Source organism: Apodemus sylvaticus, chromosome 15 (assembly GCF_947179515.1).
Source record: "Apodemus sylvaticus chromosome 15, mApoSyl1.1, whole genome shotgun sequence".
NCBI classification, from domain to species: domain Eukaryota; kingdom Metazoa; phylum Chordata; class Mammalia; order Rodentia; family Muridae; genus Apodemus; species Apodemus sylvaticus.
The window spans coordinates 66641107-66666303 of NC_067486.1; the positions used below are offsets into that span (position 1 = coordinate 66641107).

At 47.3% G+C, this 25197-nt stretch overlaps 1 protein-coding gene across 2 annotated transcripts in view; it reads right to left on the reverse strand.

The window, feature by feature from the left end:
- Positions 1-25197, reverse strand: part of Itgb5 (integrin subunit beta 5) — a 115664-nt gene that overhangs the window by 72967 nt on the left and 17500 nt on the right. For both annotated transcript variants that reach the window (XM_052158115.1, XM_052158114.1), the window contains exons 3-4: positions 11587-11791; positions 1015-1264 (exon numbers count right to left, since the gene is read on the reverse strand). In XM_052158115.1, the coding sequence (XP_052014075.1) occupies positions 1015-1264; positions 11587-11791 (455 nt within the window). The remainder of the gene's footprint in view (positions 1-1014; positions 1265-11586; positions 11792-25197) is intronic.

Here is a 25197-nt window from a genome sequence, read left to right on the forward strand (position 1 = left end):
CTGTCTATTTGCTAACAGTGTGCATGGTGTCTGATGCTCAGCGAGAACTAAAATCTTAGCTGCTCTAGTGACTATGTTAGGCCTTATATTCTACGAACTCATTAAGGCCAACTGTGGAGATGAGGGGACAAAAGGCTGGAAGTTATCAGTTACTGTGTGTTGTACACACGATGCACCCCCAAGGGCATTGTCATCTGACCCCTATGCAAGAGCCATGATATGTACACACATAGTATACATGCAGACATACAAAATTAAAACTGAACAAAAAAGTAAAACTGAAACAAGGTTTTCATTTAGTTGTATGGAAATAAATTATAGCTGCTAACATAAACAGGGACAATCTCTGAGCACATTTTTTGGTATGTATGTATGTATGTATGTATATATGTATGTATGTATTTGTTTGTAGTTATGCACATGCATATGTGTATGTGTGCATGCGTAGCTCAGAGAATGGTATCAGGTACCTTCCTGTATCTCGCCCCCTTGAGAGAGAGGCTCATACTGAACCTGGACCTCACAAATTCTGTGTGACCCATAGCCAGCAAAGCCCAAGAATGCTTCTGTCTCTGCTTTACCAGTGCTGGGGTTCTGAGCATCCTAAAGTGCCCAGCTTTTACAAACTCAACTTCTCATGACTGTGTAGCAAGTGTTTGGTCAACTGAGCCATCTCCCCCACCCCAGAACTCATGTGCTTCTGTGCACTCCAGTCACTTCCTGACCTTTCCCTGACCACCTGGACCCAGGACTCCCCGAGGACACTTGCTAAGTGATATTAATGTGGGAAAATAGAGCCATGTGAGGCAGGCAAAAAAATACATCCCATAATCATTATGTCTTGATACAGCCCGTGACAGTTCACTTTCTCACACATAGGACAAGGACAGAATGTGGCCATCACGAATCACTAAATACTTAAGCCTAATGTTTCCCCTAAACTAGCCTTTCTGTGGGTTCCATTTTCCCACTACTTCACCCCACAATTCCACAGAAGGACAGCTTGCCACTTACCCAATACACGGATTGGTCTGGTATCTCGGTGCCGTGTAGGAGAAAGGAGAGATGTCCTTGTCAACAAAAGACCCAAAACCTAACCGGAAGTTGCTAGTGAGCTTCCGCATTTCCTCAGCAAGCTTGGTACCCAGGCTCCGGATGTTGTCCAAGTCATCCTTCATGGAGAGGGAGAGGTCCATCAGGTAGTACAGGTCTACGGGATAGTCCTCCACCTGGCGTACCTGCAGCTGGAAGGTAGTCTGGTCACCTGTGCCAAGAGAGGGCACCCCATTAGAGGTCACGTGGCTTGCTGGGATAAAAGGTAGATTTTCATTTCAAAGATCTTTTCCCAGAGTTGAGCAGACACTATGTAGAATGCTTGTCTGACGCAGAGCTTCTCTGCCCCAACAAAAAAAATAAAGCCATTCCTCTTCATGAAAGATGGTATACCACCAAAAAGCAAGGTTTTCTGGGAAGTACAGTGTCTCAGAAGTGAATACAGTGCTGGAGAGGAGGCCTGGGTGCCAGCCTTCTTCAGACCCCTGTCAGTGTGTCTGAAGAAGTGTAGTAGTGTTCTGTCTCTCAGAAAAAAAACACCCATGGGTAACTGTGAACACTGAACAACACATGGCCATGAAAGGTGGGTTGAAAATAGTCCTCCAACACAGCCAGAAAAACACCTAGTCCAGTCAAGGTGTGCAATAGAAAGCAAAGGTATTAACAAGAGGGGGTGGCCATGCGTAAGAACTGGGGTTGGGGAGGGGTGTAAATGTCAAGAAGGGGCAGGTAACAAAGGAGGTAACAAAGGAGGTAACCTGGGGCTGGGGAGATGGCTTGGTGAGTAAGAACACTTGCTGTGCAGACATTATGACCTGAGTTCAAATCCCCAATACCTACATAAAAAAACCAGACGTGGCGCAGCATGTTTCTAACACAAGCATTGTGGGAGGCAGAGACAGGAGGATCACTGAAGTTTGCTGGGCTCTAGCCTAGCTCCAGGTCTAATGGCAGGACTCTTATTTTATCTGTATATGCTCCCACGTGTGTCAGTGTGTGCGAGCACACACACACACACACACACACACCACAGACCTGAGAATAGAAAGGAGACGTAGGAAGAAAGCATCCAATGGGTGGAGGCTGAAATTACCAACATTCATTAAATACATTTACAAAAAGTGTCAAAGAATATGCACATTCTTTGACATATACTATATTTACCATTAAACAAAAGGCAAGAAGAGAAAAGACACTCCAAATTGTGATTAAATATAAAAAGAATGAGCCAGGCAGTGGTGGCGCACGCCTGTAATCCCAGCACTCTGAGTAATCCCAGCACTCTGTAATCCCAGCAGATTTCTGAGTTCGAGGCCAGCCTGGTCTACAGAGTGAGTTCCAGGACAGCCAGGGCTACACAGAGAAACCCTGCCTTGAAAAAACCAAAATCCAAAAAAACCAAACCAAACCAAACAAAACAAAAATATATAAAAAGAATGAAAGTGATTTGACTTCTATAGTAAGACAGCCAGCAGGTGTGGAAAGGGGAGCTTAATTAAAGGGAGGGCAAAGAGACCTGCTAGCTGACCCCGCCCCAGGGTTTAGAGAGAGACTCAAATCAGGACAGTAACTGAGAGATAAAAATCCCTAAATCATGTCATCATCTCTAACCACAAATCACTCAGAGCTGACTTCAAAGTTCAGCTCTCACCAGGTAACAACAGTTCTCTGGGCAGCCAGGGCGGCCAGATGGCCTGTTTGGCCTGGGGCAGCATAGCTCTCGAACATTTGAAATTTGGGTATACTTTTCACGTACTTAGAGATGCAAGAGTCAGAGTGCCCTTGCCACACTCGGTTGGCCAGGACCACAGCTCAGAGAAACCCCCTGCATCCTGTGTGGCCAGCTGCTCCCCATAAGCGAAGTCCTGGTCCTCGCAAGACATAGAACCTGAGTTCCTCCTCCCACTGGAAACAAGATGTATTTCATAAGTTAGACCAGGGGTGCAACCTGGACCTAGGCTCACTTAAGTAAAAAATGCAACGGCGGTATTCATCTATGAGGCTGGGATGCACTCCCGGGGCACAGCAGGGCTCCAGATGGATAAAAGTTTGCACTTCGCACACAGGAAGTACGAAGATTACTGCTCCTATCTGTAGTCGGTGGCAAGCTGCTTCTCCTGACTTGTTTTTGCACCCATTGTTCCAGCTGCCTCAAAACCGATGTAGTTTGGGTCTCCGGTTGGTGTGAGCCTATTTTTAAAAACCGCCAGGGTCTGACTCAGACGGAAGAATGTTCGAGATTTCGTCCAGAATGAATTCCGAACTGCTATAGTGTGACTCTGGCTCCGGTTTGGCAGACACAGCAGGTCCTTCCTTCCATGGGACCTCTTGGATGGATGCCTATCATGGTGGGGGAGAGGTGGGCAGTAGGACAGAACTTAGAAAGGGAAGGTTACTCCTACCCTGTGTGAACCCCCCGTTTTGGCCTTTGCACGAGAAAGAAAGACCCCAGATGAACAGAGCCTCTTCTGTCCACAGCCATGACCTCTTCCCAGGGTCTGCTGTGCTTTCTGACACCTGCCCACCTCTCCAAGTCTCCTATTCCACCTTCTTCTGTGCCGAGTGGACTCCTTACTGTCTTACTGAGGTTTGCTAATTAAGAGATGCAGAAGGCTTGGATTCAGGGAAACTAAGGGACAGACATAAACAGCAGCAGCAGGCTTGGAAGAGGGAGAGTCAGATTTAAGCCCAGGCCTGGTCACCCAGGGCTCCCTCCGCAGGCCCCCAGTTCCCTTCAACCTATGTGGCTTAGTTTCTGCTTCAGTGAAGTAAGAAGACATAATTATAGTGGAGATTAAAACCCATAATATACAGCTATCCAGGCTCTCATACAAGGAAATCTTTGGTTCCAGTGCTTCAAAGGTTAAAAATGAAAAGTAATTTCAAATTAAAGCAATTCATGTGGGGATACAAAAAAGGATAAAAAAATTCTTGCAGAAACTCCTGCTTAACTGGGCCTTTAAATGTAAGTCCAGTCTTCCGAGAAGGTACACACACACACACACACACACACACACACGTACAGAGGCTATAAATATTAAAGGGAGCACTGGGATCCTCCCAGATCTCCAGAAGGGAAGGTGTGAGGAGGAGCGCAGGCCCAAGCCTGCTGAGCACCGGGCATGACGTGTGAGCCTTGACAATGTCACACCCTCCTGCATGGGCTCTGGATCACGGAAGGCCTGTGTCAGCAGTTCTTGTGTGGATGGACACTTACACCAGCAACCCAGTCAGGGTGGCCTCCCTGATCTGCAGGTTGACAGGGAGGCTGGTGGCGCCACAGTCGGATGTGGTGCCAGGACCGGGCACCTGTCCCATCTCTGGGTGTGACTCTGCTTAGGCACGCTCCTTCCTCCTACGCTTTCCCAGCAAGCTGCTGTCTTAGACTGCCAGAGACTCTAAGGAAGCCTCAGCAGGGGACACAGATCTCCCTCCCACCAACAGGGTTGGTATGTGACATACCTGGATTTGTTACCCCCCACCCCCACCTCTTCCCACACCCCTCAGACCCCCTCCCAGTCTCCCTCTCTATCTGGGAGCCCTACGGGTTTGAGCATCTCTCTGGAGCTATTCCACATAATCCCCACCTTAGGACCAGTGGTAGGATCAGAGAAGTGCAACAAAGTTAACAACAAAGAGAAGCTGACCACGTGGACCTGAAAGAATGGAGTTCTTCCCCCTCCCCCAAAGAACCTCCCCCACCCCCAACCCCTCCCCTACCCCCATCCCCGCCCCCAGCCCAGCAACCCCTCTCCTGTCCTGTTTCCCTGATTTCAAAGCACCCAATGCTGCCTTGTTTAGCACAGGGTTCCTGCCAGGGCTCCGCTTCTAAGTACAGGGTCTCCCTCTATAATCAAGTACTAACTAGCCTCTGCGCCCGGAAGGTACTTTAACACTTTCTTTTCTCTACCCTCCCTTTAATAAGAAAACTTCACTTTTGTCCTTGGGAACAGGCATCAGAAGACATGCACTGACAGACTGAGAACTCCCAGACTGACTGTTCGCAAGTCAAGACAAGGCAGAATCTTAACTGTAAAGACTCCTGCCATCTTCAAATAAACGGGTGAGGAGTGTGTGTGTGTGTGTGTGTGTGTGTGTCAGTGTCTCTCTTGTTTCTGCAGCTGCTTTGCCCAGGTACTCCCGGCTGCTGACCAGCAAACTTCTAAGCAATTGTTCTGCCTCCACCTCCCATCTAAGTATAGCGATGCTAAGGTTACGCAAGAGCATTGCTGTGTCCCGCCTTTTATATGGTTTTCAGCGATCTCAGATCATCAGTAAAAGTTGTCCTCTGACTGAGTGTGGTGGCACAATACCTTTAATCCCAGCACTTGGGAGGCAAAGGCAGGAATCTCTGTAGGTTCTAGGCCAGCCTGCTCTACATACTGAATTCCAGGACAGCCACTGAGGCTACATAAAGAGACTCTGGTTCAAAAAAAAAAAGGAAAACCTCCACACATACACTGTGGCACATGTGTGATACAACACGTGTGTGTGTGTGTGTGTGTGTGTGTGTGTACAAACACAAGCAATAATATTTCTAAAAAGAAATATCTAAGAATTAAAAGATTACATGAATAACTCAAAGTAACCTTTTGAGTGTCCCAGCCCTTGAAAACCACCACACGATTTTGCTTATCTCAGTAAGTTTTGCTTAAAATGCATATCCTAAAAATTTCATGCCTTTTGTTAAGGTTTTTTTTTTTTTAAAAAAATTCTTATCCTGACATAGTTTCCAGTGTTGAAATAAAATGGAAAACGTGATCCTTGTATTTATACAAAACCTTGCTTAAAGTTTGGCAGTTCTTCAGAAAGCTAAACACAGAATTACCACACAATCCAGCAATTCCACTCTTTGCTATAGACCCCAAGTTATTGAAAACATATGGCCCCCAAATGCCTGCACATGAGTGTTCAGGATTACCCCGTGGAAACAGTCTGTCCATCACCTAAAGAGGGGCCCAAGCACACGGAGTATCAAGTGGCCATTCAAAGGACAAATCGACAGGGCATGGCCTGGGGCGGGGGTGGGTGAAGGCAGGAGAGTCACAGGTTCCAGGTCAGCTCGAGCTACATGATGCCCTGGTTCAAGACCACCAGGAAGGAGCGCATTCACAGTGCGGGGGGGAATTAAGGCTCCCATGTTACATAACCAGCACGAAGTGTCCAGTGAAGAAAATAGCATAGTAAACTGCTTTAGAAGACAAAAGGTAGCTAGTTCAGACTGCTGGTGTGACAGTCATCTGTAATGACACACTAGTGATGGTTACAGAGCTTAGAACCAGTGACCTGAACATTTTAAGATTGTGCAACATCTGATCTCATTACGGATGGTTGTGACCCACCATGTGGTTGCTGAGATTTGAACTCAGGACCTTTGGAAGAGCAGTCAGTGCTCTTAACCGCTGAGCCATTTTTCCAGGTGGTGGTACACGCCTTTAATCCCAGCACTCGGGAGGAAGAGGCAGGCGGATTTCTGAGTTTGAGGCCAGCCTGGCCTACAGAGTGAGTTCCAGGACAGCCAGGGATACATAGAGAAACCCTGTCTCGAATCACGCCCCCCTAAAAAGATTGTGTGACTTGTGATGTGTGATTTATATCTCAATTTGAAGAAAAAAAAACCAGTTGTAATCCTATTTAAGAACTACAAGTAGAGGGCGGAGGAAGCTCATCAGCGGAGCCACGCGCTGAGTGCTCGTCACTCTTCGGCCCCTGGGAAGGTCTGAGACTGGGGCCTCCCGCGGCCCTAACCAGGCTCTCCCCGAGCGGGGAGCTGAGTTCCCAGAGAGCAGGGCTATACGCGTGGGCAGGGCTCTACGCGTGGGCAGACTGGGCAGGAGAAGCCCCGAGTGGGCGGATGCCTCCCTCGCAGGAGCGGAGCTTGGAACAGACTCACGGCCAGCAGCTCGAGTTCAATGGCTGAGGTGAGGCACGTCGCGAGCCTCATAACCCAATTCAGACTACTCTTCCCCACCTTTTAAAAAATAAAAAAATTAAAAAAAAGAACTACAAGTAGAATGGCTCAGGGAGTACCAGCCCCCTACTTCACAGCCTGATGGCTCTCAGAAGGCACCAGTCCGGCCTCAGCCCGAGGGCTTGATCTCAAGCTCCACACGGTGGAAAGAAAAAAACTGACTCAAACAAGTTGTACATACATACGTACATACATGCACACATACATACATACATACATACACACAATAAAATGTAATAACAAATGTTTTGGGGAGGGGGCATCTGCGAAAGGGGAAATCATTTGGAATGTAAACAAAGAATATAGAAAATAAAAATATATTAAAAAATGATTTTAATGGAAGGGAGTGCTGAAGAGATGGCTCAGTGGTTAGAAATACTAGTTGTTCTTCCAACGGTCCTGGGTTTGATTCCCAGCACCCACATGCTGTCTGAAAGCCCCTATAACTCCAGATCCAGGGCATCCAATGCCCTCGTTTGGTTTCTGTGGGCATCAGGCATGTGTGTGGTGTATAGACATACATATAAGCAAACATTTATACATATAAGATAATAGCATAAATTTGCTGCTGCTGCTGATAATGATGATGATGATGATAATGATGATGATGATGATGATGATGATGATGAATGGTGGTGGGCCAGAGAGATGGCTCAGCAGGGTACCAGCACTGTCTCTCAGCCTGAGGGCTCTCAGAGGATACCAAGATCTCCTCACAGAGCTAGCAGAAAAGACAACCTGAGTTTGGTCCCTGGATTCATTTGGTGGAAGCAGACAGTTCTCTGACCTCCACACGTGTGCACACAGCACGCAGACGGCTGGATGGACAGTTTGACACAGGGTCTCACTAGGTAGCCCTGGCTGGCCAGGAACTCCCAATGCAGAACATGCTATCCTTGAACTCATAGATAACACCTTGCCTTTGCTCCAAAGTATGGGGATAAGGGCGTTGGTCACCATGACACCAAGGTACCATGACAGGCAAATAAATGTAACTTTTAATGGCTGAGCCGTCTCTCCAGAACAATATGTAATTAAAAAAGAGATTTTAAGACTAAGTGAGGAAGTCCTTGTCATTTCCCCTGTCCCCCTCACCACACAGCCCACTTTCTTCCCTAACGCCAGTACCCTGGGATGGTAGCCTGGCCGCCACAGGTGTCTTTCAAGTTATGCTGAGGCTTGCCCCTAGCTAGCCTTGTGTAAGGTTCCCTTGCATTCAACTAATGTTTATTACAAGGAAGGAGGCAGGGCTGGGAAGAAAGCTGTGCTACCACTATAATAGAAAGCTAATCCCACACACCTGACAGCTTTCCCCAGGGCGGGAGAGCGTCCTGCAAGCAAGAATGTACTTGGTAACCTGACATTTATGTTAAGCAGAACATCCCCTCTGCCCCTATAAGAGGGTTTTGCACGTGCACACTCACGTACACACACACACACACACACACACACATATTTATATATAATAAAACTGTGTTTTCTTTTTTTTTTTTTTTTTTTTTTTTTGGTTTTTTGGATTTGGTTTTTTCAAGACAGGGTTTCTCTGTATAGCCCTGGCTGTCAGAAACTCACTCTGTAGACCAGGCTGGCCTCAAACTCAGAAATCCGCCTGCCTCTGCCTCCTAGAGTGCTGGTATTACAGGTGTGTGCCACCACGCCAGGCTAAAACTGTGTTTTCAAAATTTCAAAAGCCATTATTTTTAAAGAATTTCTCTAACAATATACTCACGATGATTCTAGAACTTTAGAAAACCCAATTTTCCTCACCTTCCACCATCTTCGTCTCTACCAAAAGTTAAAGATTTGTTTATTTTATTTTTATGTATATGAGTACACTGTAGCTATACAGATGGTTGTGAGCCTTCATGTGGTTGCTGGGAATTGAATTTAGGACCTCTGCTCACTCCAGTTAACCCGACTCACTCTGCTCAACCTCCCTGAGTTCAGTCCCTGCTTGCTCCAGCCCAAAGATTTATTATTATATGTAAGTACATATATTAATAAGTATATGTAAGTACATTCTTTATTATTATATGTAAGTACACTGAAGCTGTCTTTAGACACACCAGAAGAGGGCGTCTGATCTCCTTATGGATGGTTGTGAGCCACCTTTGAACTCAGGACCTTCGGAAGAACAGTCAGTGCTCTTAACCACTGAGCCATTTTTCCAGCCCCTCTACCAAAACGTATGGTGACTTGGGTGTGTCTTCACAGGATGGCCGCCCCCTTTATCACCTACTCCTCCCACAGGCCTACCAGTGCACTCAGTGGATAACACAAATTATGATTCTTACTTTCTTCTTAATACTAAAAACTATATGATCGTTAACAGGATGTGTGACTAAAATTGGCAATCCGGGCTTCTCCGGCTACCTGGGCCAACTCCATCCTAAGCCAACTTACATCTTTTGTTTTGGCTTCACAATAATTGAAACAAGTAAAACCAAACATCTGGCGACTCAGAGCTCATTCCAAACCAATGGTTCACAGAATCAGGAAATAAGAACAGGCGTGAGAACAGTGAGCTTGGAGGAGGTTGCTGTATGCAGTCTGTTGCACCAGATCCCATCCCGGGGCCCAGGGCCCTTCCACCATCAGCCATTATCCTTTAAAATGATGACTTCCACCTTTTTTTTTTTTAAAGAGTCTTACTATATAGTCCCTGCAGGCCTGAAACTCAGTATGTTGACCAGACTAGCCTGGAATTCACCTGCCTCTGCCTCTCAGCACTGGGATCAAAGGCATGTCCCATGAGCTCTTTTAGATGGCAGTCTTGTATGACGCCCAGGCCACTTCATGAAGAATGAAGGTATTAAAGACCTTGTGAGTCTGAGGGTGAGAGGTTAAATAACCTGCCTAGGGCTTCCTAGCTAGGGGATAAGCCAGGGCTACAACTCAGGAAGACCTCGCAAATTCATAATTAACCCCCTGCCTCAATCCGTTCTGAGCACTAGATTGCCATCTAGAAATAGCTATGGCCAAGTATGGCAGACAGCGGGATACACGAAAGGGCCCAAAAGCAAACACCTGCCTCACCCCAAACTTCCTGTTTAGCTACGAGCACAGCCTCCTAGACACTCACAGAATGGATGTTAAGCAATGAATGGCTAGCTAGAGCAGCAGCCTTGGTAAACAGGCAGAAAGCCCAGGGCTGGATTCCAAGCACTACCTAATCAGGTGTTGGGTTACACATCTGTAATTCTAGCACTTAGGTGGAGAGAAGAGCAAGAGTTCAAGGTCATCCTCATCTAAGGTGTGAGCTTAAGGTAAACCTGGGCTAGGAGAGACACTCCCAGAAATGTTTGCCTGGGGGCAGGGCAGGCGGGGGAGGGGGAACGCCATGACTTTTCCTAGAAGTACTGTTATCTAAGCAACTTGCACTGAATAGGGAATACGTCCATCAGCACCCTTCCAGAAATAAAACCAGCAAGGTGAAAATAATTGAAAGAGCTCGACATCCACTAACAAATGAGTGGGCACACAAAATGTGCTACAATGGAATAGCACACAGCCTTGAAAAGGAAGAAATTCTGCCTCCTGGTCCAGTCTGATGAGGCTTGCAAAGGCTGTGTTAAAGGACAAATACCATGTGCTTCTATTCACAAGTGTTCACTAGAAGAGGCAAAGTCATGGAGACGAAAGCAGACTACGGGTTACCAGGGCTTCAGAATAAGGTCGGGTGACAAGATGTTCTCTACTAGGTAGAAGAGTTTCTGATGGGCATAAAGCAGTGCAGAAAGAGTTATGATGGCACAGCATGGTGACTGAACAGTATGATTAAAAATGGTTAAAATGTGCCTTTAAACCAAGAATTCTTGGGGGTAGGCGGATCTCTTGTGAGTTACAGGTCAGCTTGATCTAAAATAGCAAGTTACAGGCCAGTTAGGGCTACATAGTGAGACTATGCCAGAGAGAGAGAAGGAGAGGGAGAGGGGGAAGGGGAGGGGGAGGAGGAGGGGGAAGGGACGGGGAAGAGGGAAGAGGAGAGGGAGAGACATAAATGGGAGAGAAGGTTCAGAGAAACTAAAGCCCTGAGTCCATTCCCAGCACCATGTCAGGCTGCACACTTCTATCTGGAACTCTATCTTCAAGAGAAATCTGTCCCATGCCTCTGGCCTCTGAGGTACTCACATGCACACACTTAGGCACACATATACATTATTAAAAGCAATAAAAATGAACATTTTTAATGGCTTAAGTAAGAAATTGTATGTCACAAATATCCTACAATATTGGGTTTTTATCATTGTTTCAGTCAAGGTTTGTGGGTTCATTATGTCTAGCAAAAATGGACACCCAGGGTGTGCCTCAGTCAGGAAAGCACGGCCCCTCCTCCAATCCTTAAAACAACACCTAGCCAACCTAACACTAACAATACCTAACACTCCACCTAGTCTCTTCCCCAGCAACCTTATCCTCCGCTTCCTGGGTTGGGCCTTGCGTCCCATGACCATCTCCAGGCTCGGAGCTCCTGCAAGCCCGTCTTCTACGTTAGCACATCACGCCCAGTGGGCCTTTCTGAGCCAGCCTGTGGCACCCAACCCATCCTGAGGAGCACTCACCTGGACGGAGGCTCACTGCAATCTCCTGCGGTGTCATCTGGATGACATCAGAGCCCGTGGTACTGGAACCCTTGCTGCTGAGAGGTAGGTTCCGAAGGACGTGGGTGCTGCTGGCTGGACTCTCGATTTCACCTTCACAGCCATTTCGGATGAGGTTTGCCTTCAGGTCACACCGAGAGGTGATGGAGCGTGGGTTGCCAAAGTACTGGGTGGAGAAACAGGCAAAAGCAGGCAGCCATCAGGGTAGGGCCTGAAACTCTGCACTCCATTTTCACTGTCAGAAAGCTGAGGCAGGGGTAATCCTGATCTAAATGCCACATGAAGACTAAGAGGTTTGACAGAAGCTCTTGTCACCCTGGATTGTTGTGAACTAAGGTTAGCATATTAGAAGGGGGGAGGAGGAAGAGGGAGAAAAGGAAGAAGGAAGGAGGAGGGGAGGGGGAGGAAGAGGAAGAAGAGGGGGAGGAGGGGGAAGGGGAAGAGGAGGGAGAGGGGAGGAGGGGGAAGGGGAAGAGGAGGGAGAGGGGAGGAGGGGGAAGGGGAAGAGGAGGGAGGGGAGGAGGAGGGGGAAGGGAGGGGGAAGGGAGAGGGGGAGGAGGGGAGTAAGGAGGACGTGGGGAGGAGAAGGAGAAGAAAGATTACTTGCTTGCTTTCACTGTCAACTCTGGTGATCAATCCCTGTCTACACATTCAGCAAGAGGAAGACACTGATACTAGCTGGGCTTAGCATGGTGCAAACAGTGCTTGCCTAGCAAGTATAAAACCTGGGTTACATTCCAGCACTCTACAGAGAGAGAGGGAAAAGAACAGAAAAGCCACGTGGTCACCCTGGAGGGCAATGTGGGAGCACATGAGCAAACATGCAAATGCACAGGCTCAGCGGTGTGCTCGGAAGCCCTGGCTGCCCTCACACTCAGAAATCCGCCTGCCTCTGCCTCCCAAGTGCCGGGATTACAGGCGTGTGCCACCACTGCCCGGCGAGTCAGGGTTTTTCTGTGTAGCCCTCGAAGTCCTAGAACTCTCTGTAGACCAGGCTGGCCTCAAACTCACAGAAGTCCTTCTGCCTCCACCTCTGCCTCCTGAGTACTGGGAGTAAAGGCATGTGCCACCACCGCCCAGCAGAAGTCTTCTAGGAAAATACTCAAGGGCAGTTAAGAGCGCAGGCTGCTCTTCCAGAAGACCTGGGTTTTATTTCCCTGCAACTCACATGGTAGCTACAACTGTCTGCAACTCCAGTTCTAGGAGATCACAGAAACATCCATGCAGGCAACACACCAATGCATGTATAAAATACATTTTAAAAAAAGAAAAAGATAACTCAGAAGAAAGGGAGAAGTCTATAAGAGAAACATGCTGCAGTCTGATAATGTAATCTTACAATCTGGTAAGCCTAAACCCAATGAAAAACAAGGCACGCCACTCACCTCAAACAGGCAGACTACGCAGAAATCCACAAGCATTTATACTATAAAGGCAAGGACTAGGGCGTAGTCCAGTGGGAGAAGACCTGCCTACCGTGCTCACCAACTCCCTGCACAGGGGTGGGGAAGGAAGGGGGGGAGGTAAGAGTGGGCAGAAACACAAGTTTGCCTGCACGAGGACAACATGAGCAGAACACAGAAGTACTCTCATTTCATCTGTACCTAGGTTTATACAGTAAAGAAACACTGGTAAGAGAATCTTTGTGATATTCCCCGCACTCAGGAGGCAGAGGACCAGGAGTTCAACACTAGCTTCAGCTACATACTAAGTTTGAGGCCAACTAGGGCTACATGAGACTCTATCTCAAAAAAAACAAACAAGCAAAACAACAACAACAACAACAACAACAACAACAACAACAAAACCACCAAAAAGCCGGCAGTGGTGGCACAGGACTTTAATCCCAGCACTTAGGAGGCAGAGGCAGGCGGATTTCTGAGTCCAAGGCCAGCCTGGTCTACAAAGGGAGTTCCAGGACAGCCAAGGCTACACAGAGAAACCCTGTCTCGAAAAAACAAACAAACAAACAAAAAAAACAAAAACAAACAAACAAAAAAAAAACCAAAAATAAAAAAACCCATAAAGAATAAAAGGAAGAGGGGAAGGGAAGGGTGTGTGTGTGTGCTGAGGAGGACTGAGACTGGGGAGACTGAATCTTAATTTCAGGCAACAATCTTAAAGTGAGAAATCTATTTTGCCCGAAACTATGTTACCCGTGTGGCTGATTTGGAGAAAGGGTCTGCTTTTTTTGGTTTGTTTTTTGTTCTGTTTTTAATGTGGTTGCTGTGTTGTCTGTAGGCATGGTTAGGTAGCCCAGGCGCATTCTGAACTTACCGTAGAGCCTAAGATGACCTTGGAACTCTGCTCTCTGGTCCTTCCCACCTCCAGCTCCCAAGTGCTGAGACCGATTTATAAGATACCAGGGGCAAAATCCAGGGCTTCATGCTAAGCAAGCATTCTACCAGCTGAGCTTTTTCCCAGCAGGAAAAGACGTTACCAGCAGAGCAAGGCCAAGCTGTTCTCCCTTCTGTAGCTGGGTGGATCCCAACACCAGGCCACAGAATCCCTGGCCGCCTGGTGAGTCAGTATCCTAGCCTGTGGTGGCAGACAGACCTTCAGCAGAAGCATAAAAATCTAGTGGGGCACACCCTCCATCAAGGGTGTGGCTGTTCTCGGACTAATCGATGGCTTTTAGAATAGTTTTAGAATCACTGCAAACTTTAAAACTAAAAAACAAGAGTATTGAGCATGGTGGGCCATACAGCCCTGGGGAGACAAGGGCAGGTGGATCTCTGTGAGTTCAAGGCCAGTGCCTGGTCTCAAAAAAAAAAAAGTCCAAGAAGATTTTGGAATTTGTTCTAACTCAAGATGACCTCAAATTTGTAGCAATCCTCCAGCCTCTGCCTCAGTTTCCTGACCACTCAGATTGTAGGCATGACCCATCCTGCCCAGGATGCAGTATTTTAAGTAAGTAAAGCCAAATGCACTCTCCTGGACCTGTGTGGTTATTTTTGTTTCAGGTTTTTTTTTTTTGTTTTTTGTTTTTTGTTTTTTTTTTTTTGGTGTTTTAGTGGTGTCTGTTTGTTTGTTTGTTTGTTTGTACTGTTACATGTTTAACCCCTGGGATCTTCATTGTGAAAACCCTTGGTGACTACACTCCATAAACATGGAAGAATGTGTGTGTGTGTGTGTGTGTGTGTAATTTTGGGCCTAGATTTCCAAACTGAGGCTTCCAAACTGGGCTCCAGGTGGTCACACCTGGTCTTCACAGACCCCCTATGATGGAACCTAAGAGCTGCCCAGAACTCAAAGGGCACAGAGCTCACTTCTCTTTTGGAATCCTTCCCTGGTCCAACTCCAAAAAGCTAACCACTGGACAGCCGTCTGAAGGGTGCCTGTCTGGACCAGTCCATCACAAAGCCTGACTCCCACCAAGCATGAGCATCTCCCCTTAACCCTTCCCACATGTCCAGACCAGTTACACTCTGCACAAGATTGGGTTGGAGCCAGGCTGGCTGCGCAAGGAGTCCTCTTCTGAGGAAGAGTCCCCTTAGCACCCCGCTACAGCAGCAATGAACAGCAGTAACTGCAGAATGCCATTCAGACCAAACCGAGATCGATCGATCTCTTAGCGCTATCTACCTCATCTGTCTGGTGACGTCTCCTTTTCTCAGATCCAGCTGCTTGCTTTTGGGGTAGGCCCAGTAGCCTCACTGATGGGCTCACTGGTCTTTGAGATGCCTCTATGTGTCACATCTTGTCATTGTCTCAGAAGAAGTCTTGTGCCACAGATCCATCAGGTGGGCAGTACTAGGCATGGCAAGTCTACAGAACTTTTGGATGAGAGGCAGGTATGTAAGCAGTGGGATAGCCTTAAAAATAGATCATCTTTCTGACACGGTCCAAATATAGCCTCAGCTAATTTCTTCCTTGTGACCCAATGATGGGACAGAGAGAGAGAGAGAGAGAGAGAGAGAGAGAGAGAGAGAGAGAGAGAGAGTTAAAACCCCAGCAGAGCTTGACTCCTATCTAAACCTAAGATCTCTGCTGCCTCAAGCTCCTTCTAGTTATTTTAGATCTGCACAAGATCAGATGAATATTTAATAAAGAGAGGAAACCAAAGCCACGAGATCAGAGGTCTGACTGACTTCTACCTCTATGACCTTCCAGGTATAAAACCAATAGAAATCAAGAAACTATCTCAATAGCCACATCTCCATGAATGAAGAAATGAAGATGCATCAAATTACAAAGCCTTTAAAATTTTATTTTTTGTTACCTGGTGGGTGGGTGGGGGGGCGCTGAGGGTGTGGGTGGTACATTACTCATGTGAGAACAGGTGCCAACAGGTGCGTTCAGATCTCCTGAGACTGGAGTTATAGGAAGTTGTAAGCCGCCTGCTGTTGGTGGGAACTAAAGTCACACACCCTGCAAGAAGACTTAGTATGCTCCTAAGCTCTGAGCCATCTCTTGAAATCAATTAGAAGCCTTCACAGAAGAGACCCATGATGGAGAAAGTTCTCTTCATAGCAGCTCCTGATATCCCAGAGACCTCACCTCATGCCCGGCTCTCTGTCAGGTGTTGGGACATCCCAAATGTCCAGGTGTCACATACGAAGTGAATGATTCGCCCCATGCACCTCCGATTTTCTAAGAACCAGAGATCCATATCTCCCTTCACCCGAGCACTCTGAGCTCATCTCAACCCCTGAGACCTGGGCCCTAGTTCAGGGCTCTCTGTACCCAAGACCACTGCCGAATTCTGCAACAGGAGACTAACAGGACCACACTCCATACTTCTAAACACAGTGACATTCTGCAGTCCCAAATGTGAAGGCCCTGGGGCCACTCGCCGAACTTGAAGGACAAATACTTCCTTGATAGGGACAAAAGGTACAGAGAGGCACAGAGCACTGAGAGGACTCAATTCAGCACAGAACAAGAGGAAACCAATTCAGGGTGAGCTTCCAGTGGCCGCAGCACGGCTGCTGCTGTTGCTTACCGCTCTGGTACCTGAACAAGCACCTGTCCAAGGACACCATGTGGGAACATAATCAAAGTCTCCTAAGGGCTCCCAAAGGGCCTAAGTTACAGGCAAGTGGTTAACAGAAGAGAAACGGGAGCCCAAGCCCCCCTTGCACCGTGCTAATGATCAAAGGAAGGAAAGGGAGGTGCTCCCAATCAGAACTAGCAAGTCACCACAGCAGGCTTACCTCCCTCAGGCATCTGCCACAAGGAGGCCACATGGAAGGTGCTATCAGCTACTGCAACAGGAACCCCCATTCCCTGTACATTTCACTAATCAAATCCCTTCCCCACTAGTCAGCTCCACAGGCTGGCATCAAGGCCGCAGCGCTCAGGCCCTTCTGTCTGGGCTAGGCCATCTTTGCATTATTTCCAAACACTCCTACCCAGTACAGATGAAGAGAGATGTGACGGCTGTTTGGAGAAGGCTGGGTGTTGTTTCTGTAACAGTGAGAAAGACTGAGAAACAGCAACCTGGGAATCTAGGAGGAAAGGAGCCCAGCAAGCCCGAGCCCTGGGTTGTACGGGAGAAGTGCGGTGGCCAGCAGGCGAGTGCTGGAGGGGAGCCAGGTCCAGGCGAGCCCGCTGCGCTCCAGGGCTGATCCTTCTCGCTGGTACTGCAGGGCCAGACCCTCTGACCAGGGCAAGCCGCACTCCAGCCTGGCAGTCCCTCGTGAGCTGGGGGATGGTAACTGATGACAAACCAGAATGTGTACTGTGTGCCAGCAAGTCACCGCCATGCAGGCTTCCTGCCCGCCTGCCCGCCTGCCCGCGGGGGTGGAGACATCCCCCTGCCAGCTTTCAGCTGGCTCACTTAATTCAGCGCACAAATATTTATGAGGCATCCATGGTAGACCAAGATGATTTTTGCTCCCTTACTCCCAGCACAGAGATTCTTTTAATGAAGGTACATCTCCTTGGCAGTTGGCTAAACATCGCTATTGGAGTTTGTTTGTGTTTGTTTTTATTTTTCCCCCGACACAGTATTATTAATAATTTGGGAATTTCATGCAATGTACATGGATCACACTCCATTCTCTTTCTTCCCAGGGCCACCCTCCCATTCCTATGCTGTCAGCCTCCCCCCAACCACAACACACACACACACACACACACACACACACACAGAGCAAGTACAGTTTGAGTTGCCCATATACTCACTGGAGCATAGTCAAACTCCCAGTGGACACCCCTGAAAGTCCTTCCTGCTAGTAGCCAGGAGCTATGAAGAAGTGTAGACCTCAGCGTCTTTGTCTTTATGACAGTTTTTAAGGACTATCTTCAGAGCTTCCTATCAAAACTGTTTTTTTTTCCTTTACTTTCTTTTTCTTTTTCTTTTCCTTTTTTTTTTTTTTTTTTTTTGGATTTGGTTCTTTCGAGACAGGGTTTCTCTGTGTAGCCCTGACTGTCTTTTAACTCACTCTGTAGACCAGGCTGGCCTCGAACTCAGAAATCCACCTGCCTCTGCCTCCCAGAGTGCTGGGACTACAGGCATGCGCCACCATGGCCCAGACCCTACTTTCTTTTTTTAATGAATGTATGTTTCATTTTGAGTTGGCCAAATACTGTTTTTGTAGGGTTTTGTTTGTTTCTATTTGGTGTGGGTATTTCATTTCTTCCCTATGGTAGAAAGAAAAAAGAAAAGCTTCTCTGCCTGTCCTGCCGCCATGATATACCAGAATGATCATCTTGCTTCCTAGTTTCTTACCTGTCTCCCTCATTCTCCGGCCTCTCCCAGCCTATCTACTCCTTCATTCTTCCTTTCCACACCCGCCACGGCCAAGGCCAAGGCCAAGGGCACCTCTCCATCTCAGCCCACACGTCCAGTCCTTTTCCACTTCTGACCTCTCCCCTCCCTGCCCAAGCAAATCCCTGCCCTCCCACGGGATGTCACTCACAATGACGGCTGTGCCCGGCTCCATGCTTCTGGAATTCCCAGCAGCCCGGTACTGTCCATGGCCAGATTGCCTCAACCTAGCAACCCGCCCATGTTCCCCACACCGGAATGCAAGCTTTGCCTCCATTTGTCCTCTGTGCCCTCTCTAATCTGGCCCTCTGTCCTCCTGGGAGCATCCTCGGCTTGCCTGCCAGGGCACAGACCACTAGGTCTCATTTGGTTCCTGGTACACAGCCACACTCTCTCTGCTTCTCCTTTCATGTTGTAGCTGGGTGTCCTGGTGGGAGTTTTAGAGAGTGAAGAGCACATGGAGAGAAGGGGGGGGCGGCTAGCCCTCAGCTTGCTGCAAAAAGTGTCCACTCTCAGTCTTGGCTGGCTAGTTATACTTCCTGAGGACAGAGTAGAATTACATTTTTAAAAGCCAAGGATGCTGGGCAATCACCATTTTGAATGCATTATTAGTTAATTATTAATTAACAATCAGTAACTAATTAATTCATGATTAATTAAAAGACACACACCTTTAATCCAAGCACCAGGGAGGCAGAGGCAGGCAGATCTCTGAGTTTGAGGCCAGCCTGGTCTACAGAGGGAGGAAGAGGAGGAGGAGAAGAAGAAAAAAGAGAAGAGAAAAAGAAAAGAAAAGAAAAAATGACAGACAAAATTATCACAGCAGATAATAAACTGTTGGTGTTTGTTGTGTGTCCCGTGCTATGAAGGACAAAAGGCTCAGGGTCAGGCGGGACAGATCAGGTTGAGGGGGCATGCCACAAGGACAGAGGCAGGGCAGTGTGGGCAGTGTAAAACAGGAGGCAGTCTACACCAGTCTGAGACGGAAAGGGTCTGGAGAGCCTGGTGCTAAAGGCAGAGACGGTAAGGCTGAAGTTCCCAGCAAGGCGCAGGAGGCAAACTCAAGAAGGCCAGAGTAAACAGGTCACCCTGCAGAAGGTGGGAAACCAGCAGAAAGCACTGAGGGCGACAAGACCCGAGCTGCCTCCAACTCGGTTCCTATGGAAGAATACAGTGGCAGGAAAAGTTGGACATTAGGTCACGGTGAGTGTCAAATCAGAGGCAGGGTCTCCTAGCAGCATGCCCCTGGGGACTGTTCTAGGATTAACACAGACATCAGGCTGGGGGTGACAGAGAGATGGACCTGTTCCACGCCTGTAATCCCAGCATGTATAAGGTTGAGGAAGGAGGATCTAAATTCAAGGGCAGTCTCAGTTACAGATTAAGATCCCGTCTGGAAAATACATTAAAGAGCCACTCTGGCTAACTCTGGCTGGGATGCAGAGGCTGTCCCCTGGGTACCAGCCCTGAGTATGCTCATGCATCACATGCTCCTGGCAGGGGCCTGCCACCTCTGACAGCATCCCAGGATGCAGTTAAGAAGGCACATACTGTGCTTACTAAAGCACAAGTTAGATCACAACCACACCCGAGTTCGCCAGTCCTAGCGTCCCAAAACACAATCGATTCCCCAGGGACAGCTCACCCCAGAGATGGGAATCCAGCACAGCCAAGAATGAGGCTCTGTGCAAGCAGAGGGCACCCAGTGGGCGAGGCAGGGAACCCATGCACGGATCAGACCAAAAATGTGTCACTCAGCATGGTCAGACTTTTGGAAGTATTGTATAAGAAAGGGAGAAAGCCGGGCTGGAGAGATGGCTCAGTGTTTAAGAGCACTGACTGCTCTTCCAGAGGACCTGGGTTCAATTCCCAGCACCCACATAGTAGCTTGCACCTGTCTGTAATTGCAGTTCTAGGGACCTTCACAAAGACAAACATCCAGGCAAAACTCTAATGCACATAAAATAAAAATAAATAAATTATTTTTTTAAAAAAAAAGATAAAAAGAAAAGAAAGGGAGTAACTTAAGAGTCTAAAACCGATCCCGGGGCTGGAGAGATGGCTCAGTGGTTAAGAGCACTCTTCTAGAGGTCCTGAGTTCAATTCTCAGCAGCCACATGGTGGCTCATAACCATCTGTAATGGGATCTGATGACCTCTTCTGGTGTGTCTGAAGACAGTGAGAGTGTACTCACATACATGAAATAAATAAATCAATCAATCTTAGGGGAATAAAAGGATCCTGGCGCCTAGATCCCACTACCCATTTCACCAGAATATGTTCGTGGGCCACAGTGGTCGTTTGCTGGATGACTCATTCAGCCACTTGGGAGGCTCAGCTCATTAGTAGCCCTATCCCTAAGCCCTCTGCCCTAGCTTCACATGCATCCAGTGAGGCTCTGTGCTGGGCAGTGGCAGCTTCATTCTGTTTCAAGAAATTAACAGCAGCCTTGTGGGCAGTGAAGCACCTCACACCTGAAAACCCCGAGGCAAAGGCAGATGGCTGAATTTGAGGATAGCCTGGGCTATATCTTCAGACACTATCTAAACAAATAAACTGGGTATGGCAATACCCCGGTAATCACTGTGGGGCAGTGAAACACCTCACACTTGAAAACCCCAGGAGGCAGAGGCAGAGGCAGATAGCTAAATCCAGAGATAGCCTGGGCTACATCATAAGACACTCTCTAAACAAACAAACAAACAAAATGGATATGGTGATACCCCTGAAATTCTAGGGTTAGGAAGTAGAAATGGGACCATCAGAAGGTCATCCTAAGGGACACAGCAAGTCATGGCCAGCCTGGGCTACAAACAGCCCTGGCTCAGATGAAGAATAAATCATAGCAAAACTGGGATTTAAACTTTGCCTAACTCTGTGTCTGTCTAGTGAGCCTCTTTTATCAAATATGAATTCCTGCCCCAACTTTGGAAGGATACTGGGTATGAATAAGACAAAAAGATGATTTAATTGGCAATAGGTACAAAAACACATTAACCCAATGAGAGGAGAATGGGGGAAGGGTTATGATACAGAGGTACTAGAAGACACAGGCGAAGAGCAAGTCAGGACCTGATGATTATATATTATTTATATACGTGTGTGTATATGTATATATAATTTATTTTTATTTTATGTTTACATATATAAATTATGTGTACGATTATATGTATAAGAAATTATATGTATAATTACACGTATATGTATAAATTATATAATTTATATAGAGAGAATTTATTTTTATTTTATGTGTTTTGCTTGCATGTGTGTCTATTATGTGAGAGTGTCTGATCCCCTGGAACTGGAGTTACAGACAGGTGTGAGCTGCCATATGGGTGCTGGGAATTGAACCCTGGTGAGCAGTAGTCAGTGCTCTTAACTGCTGAGCCATGTCTCCACCTCCTTGAACTGATTATTAAGAACTGGAAGTTGTTAGCAAAGGGAAGAAGGGTCAGCTGGGGAGGTCCCCAGGCAGAGCTAGCAGTGTGGGGAATTATGTGGGCTTTACCAAGTGACACCCAGGAGCCTCTGCAGCTCTCCTGGTGAAAGAAGTCTTGAGAGTGTACGAGGGACAGCAGTGGGCAGGGAGCCAGTGCCTTAGAGCCTAGATCTGTCTTGAGGTTGCAGAGAACCACAAATGGTTCCAAAGAAGATTCACAACAAAGGCACTACAAACAGGAAAGGGCTGGCTCTGTAAAGATTCATTTCTTGGAGTAGCTTGTTGGGTTATAATCTCCCTACTGCACGGAGGTTGCCGTTTAAACCCAAGGTTTAAAAGACGCTGGCAAATTCTAGCCAGATTTGACACATGTATGTGGCTTTGAACAAGTTGCTCTACCCCTCTGGGCCATCTCAGATCTCTCTCAGAATATCATCAACCATACAGTGTTTTTTCCTCCAGAAGTCATCTCCTGGTCCTTCCACGGGGACCACAGACCACACCACACAGACCAAGGTAGCCCCAAACTATAAGTCTTGCTTTCTCTTACTCACAAAGCGAGGGCTTGTGCTGCATGGTTCTAACAACAGTTTAGAAAAGTGGACACTTCCCTTAAGACAAGAAGCTCAACTGGGCATGGCAGCACACAGTTACAATCCCAAAAGTAGGGAGGCAGAAGGGGGCGGATCTGTGAGTTCCAGAACTAGCTCAGGCTACACAGTGAGATCCTCCCTCCCTGTTGGAAAAAAGAAGCAACAGCCTAGAAATTGATCATTTTTCCCCCAAACACTAGTAGAGCTCAGGACAAATATTAAAATTTTACACTGAGAATATTATAGTGCTTAGTTCATGCAAAACATTGCCCAAAGCAGATATCCCTCATGAACCAAGATGTAAGATGAAGTGTACTTTATACCTCCCTGCTTCTGCCCATGTGTTTTGTGACAAAGTGGCAGCAGTTCTGGTGCTAAACATATTCTGATCTCATGTCATTTCCCTAGTAACCAAGCATCATGTTTGTGTTTGTAAGGGCCTTGTTCTCATTCTGAATGAGATTCTAAAATACGATTTACTTCCTAATTTTGTGTTAAGTTGAGAAGGCTGACTTTAAATTGGCAGTTTATGAAGACTAGGAACTGGGCAAGGCCAGGCAAGCCCAGGTTAAGTCAGTTACTAAGTTGTCCTGCCACCTGGCCTGAGGCAAGGACAATGGGTCACAGCAGCAGTTTCCAGCCCCTATGACCCGGTAACGGAATGTGCCTGGAGTGAAGTAAGATAAAGGTCACCGACCCTGGAATCCCTAAGGTGCTTTAAATTAGGCCTGCGAGCTCACTTGCTTGTCTATTGTAATAATGAGAGACCCCAGCATCCTGGACTTCTACAGAATAAAACACTCTGCATACTATTTGAGTCTCGGGTATCATGCTTCAGCAAATCACAGCCCCTTACAAAGTGTATGTCTGTGTGTCTGCGAGTATGTATACATGTGAGCATAGGTATCCTTGAGGTACAGAAGAGGGTGTCCGACTCCCCGGAGCTGGAGGTACAGGTGTTTGGTTGTGAGCTGTCTGGTAGCCACTGAGAACCAAATGAGTCCTCGCAAGACCAGTGTGTATTCTTAGCTGCTGAGACATCTCTCAACCCTTGTTTTGCTTTGAGCACAGGGTCTTGCAGTGTAGCCCAGGTTGGCCTCTAACTCAAAAGTCCACCTGCCTAAGTCTCCTAAATGCTATGATTACAGGTATGTGCCTTCGTGCCTGGCTACAGTCCTCTTTTAAATAAAATTCCACGAAGCCTAATTATCTAATAAAGGTTAAATAAACCATACTGGGATTACAGCTACGCACCTGCACAGCATGGAGAATGATGTTCTCCGAAGACGTTTATTAAGCATCTCTGCATGCTTATCAAGGACCCTGCAACTTGACTAGAACACCAGGATTAAGGAGAGGTGCACTGCTGTAAGTCAAGAGTCGAAATTAATCCGGGCAGTCCTGGGCCCTTTCATATCTGTCTACCCTTAGTATTCAATCTAACTTCAAAACAAATAAGCTTCTCACTGCATCACTAAGTGTGGCAGACCTCTGGGTGCCACCAATCCTAAAACTAAGACTGCTGTAGCATCAAAGACGCATGAGAGGGGCCTGGGAATGCACTCAGCTGGCAGACTGCTTGTCTGACACCCACTAGGTTCTGGGTTTCAACCCCCAGCATCATGTCAACCAAGAGTGGTGGCACAGCCTGTGGTCCCAGCACTCAGTAGACGGAAGTAGGAGGATCAGACGTTCACCTGCATCGCCAGCCTGGGCTAGAGACCCTGTCCCAGTTTCTTTTCCTGTTGCAGTGATGAATGACTCTAATAAAAGCAATTTAGAGTTCTAGGGTACCATCCATCATTGTGAGTAAGTCGAGGCAACAGGGGCTCCAGGCAGCTGCTCCCAGCACACCCAATCAGAAAGCAGAGTGTGAGGAAAGCAAGCTGTCACTCATCTCCTAGGTTACAGAGTCTCCAGGCAGGGCATGGTTCCAACCACAGCGGGTGGGTCTTTTCCCCACTGAGAGGACTCAGAGTTTGAGGCTAGCCCGGTCTATGGAGTTAGCTCCAAGACAGTCAAGGCTACACAAAGAAAGTCTGACTTGAAAAACAAACAAAAACAAAACACACAACAACACCAAAAACCAAGAAAAGATGACCTCTGTAGAGCTGGAGAGATGGCTTCGCTGGCAGGAGCATACCACAGTGACCTAGAACTATGTCACACAGCTCGCGCCGCCTGTGACACCAGCTCCAGAGGGTCTGATGGTTCTGGCCTCTGCACTCACAAGAATAAATCTACACACATATACATAATTTAAAAAAATAAATAAATAAGGCAGCACATACTTTTAATCCCAGCACTTGGCTTTGTGAGTGCCAGGCCAGACTAGTTTACATAACAAAAACAAAAACAAACAAAAAACAAAAAAAAAATTAAAGAGATAGACAGAGGGACATAAAGAAAAAGAAAACCTGATAATTCTAGGATAGTCAGAGCTACACAGTGAGATTCTGTCTCTAATTAAAAATTTAAAAAGAAGTCAAACAGTGGCAGCCCACACAGAGACTTGCAGATCTCTGTGAGTGGGAGGCTAACCTGGTCTACAGAGCAAGTTCCAGGACAGCCAAAGCTAAATAGAAATCCTGTCTCAAAAAAACAAAAACAGCCAGGTGGTTGTGGGGGCCGAGGTGCACACCTGTGATCCCAGCACTCTGGGAGGCAGAGGCAGGTGGACTTCTGAGTTCGAGGCCAGCTTGGTCTACCGAGTGAGTTCCAGGACAGCCAGGGCTAAACAGAGAAACCCTGTCTTGAAAAAAACCAAAATCCAAAAAAAGATTCCCTAGCTTTGCAGTAGAGCCTGCTAATGCTCTCACCAAGGT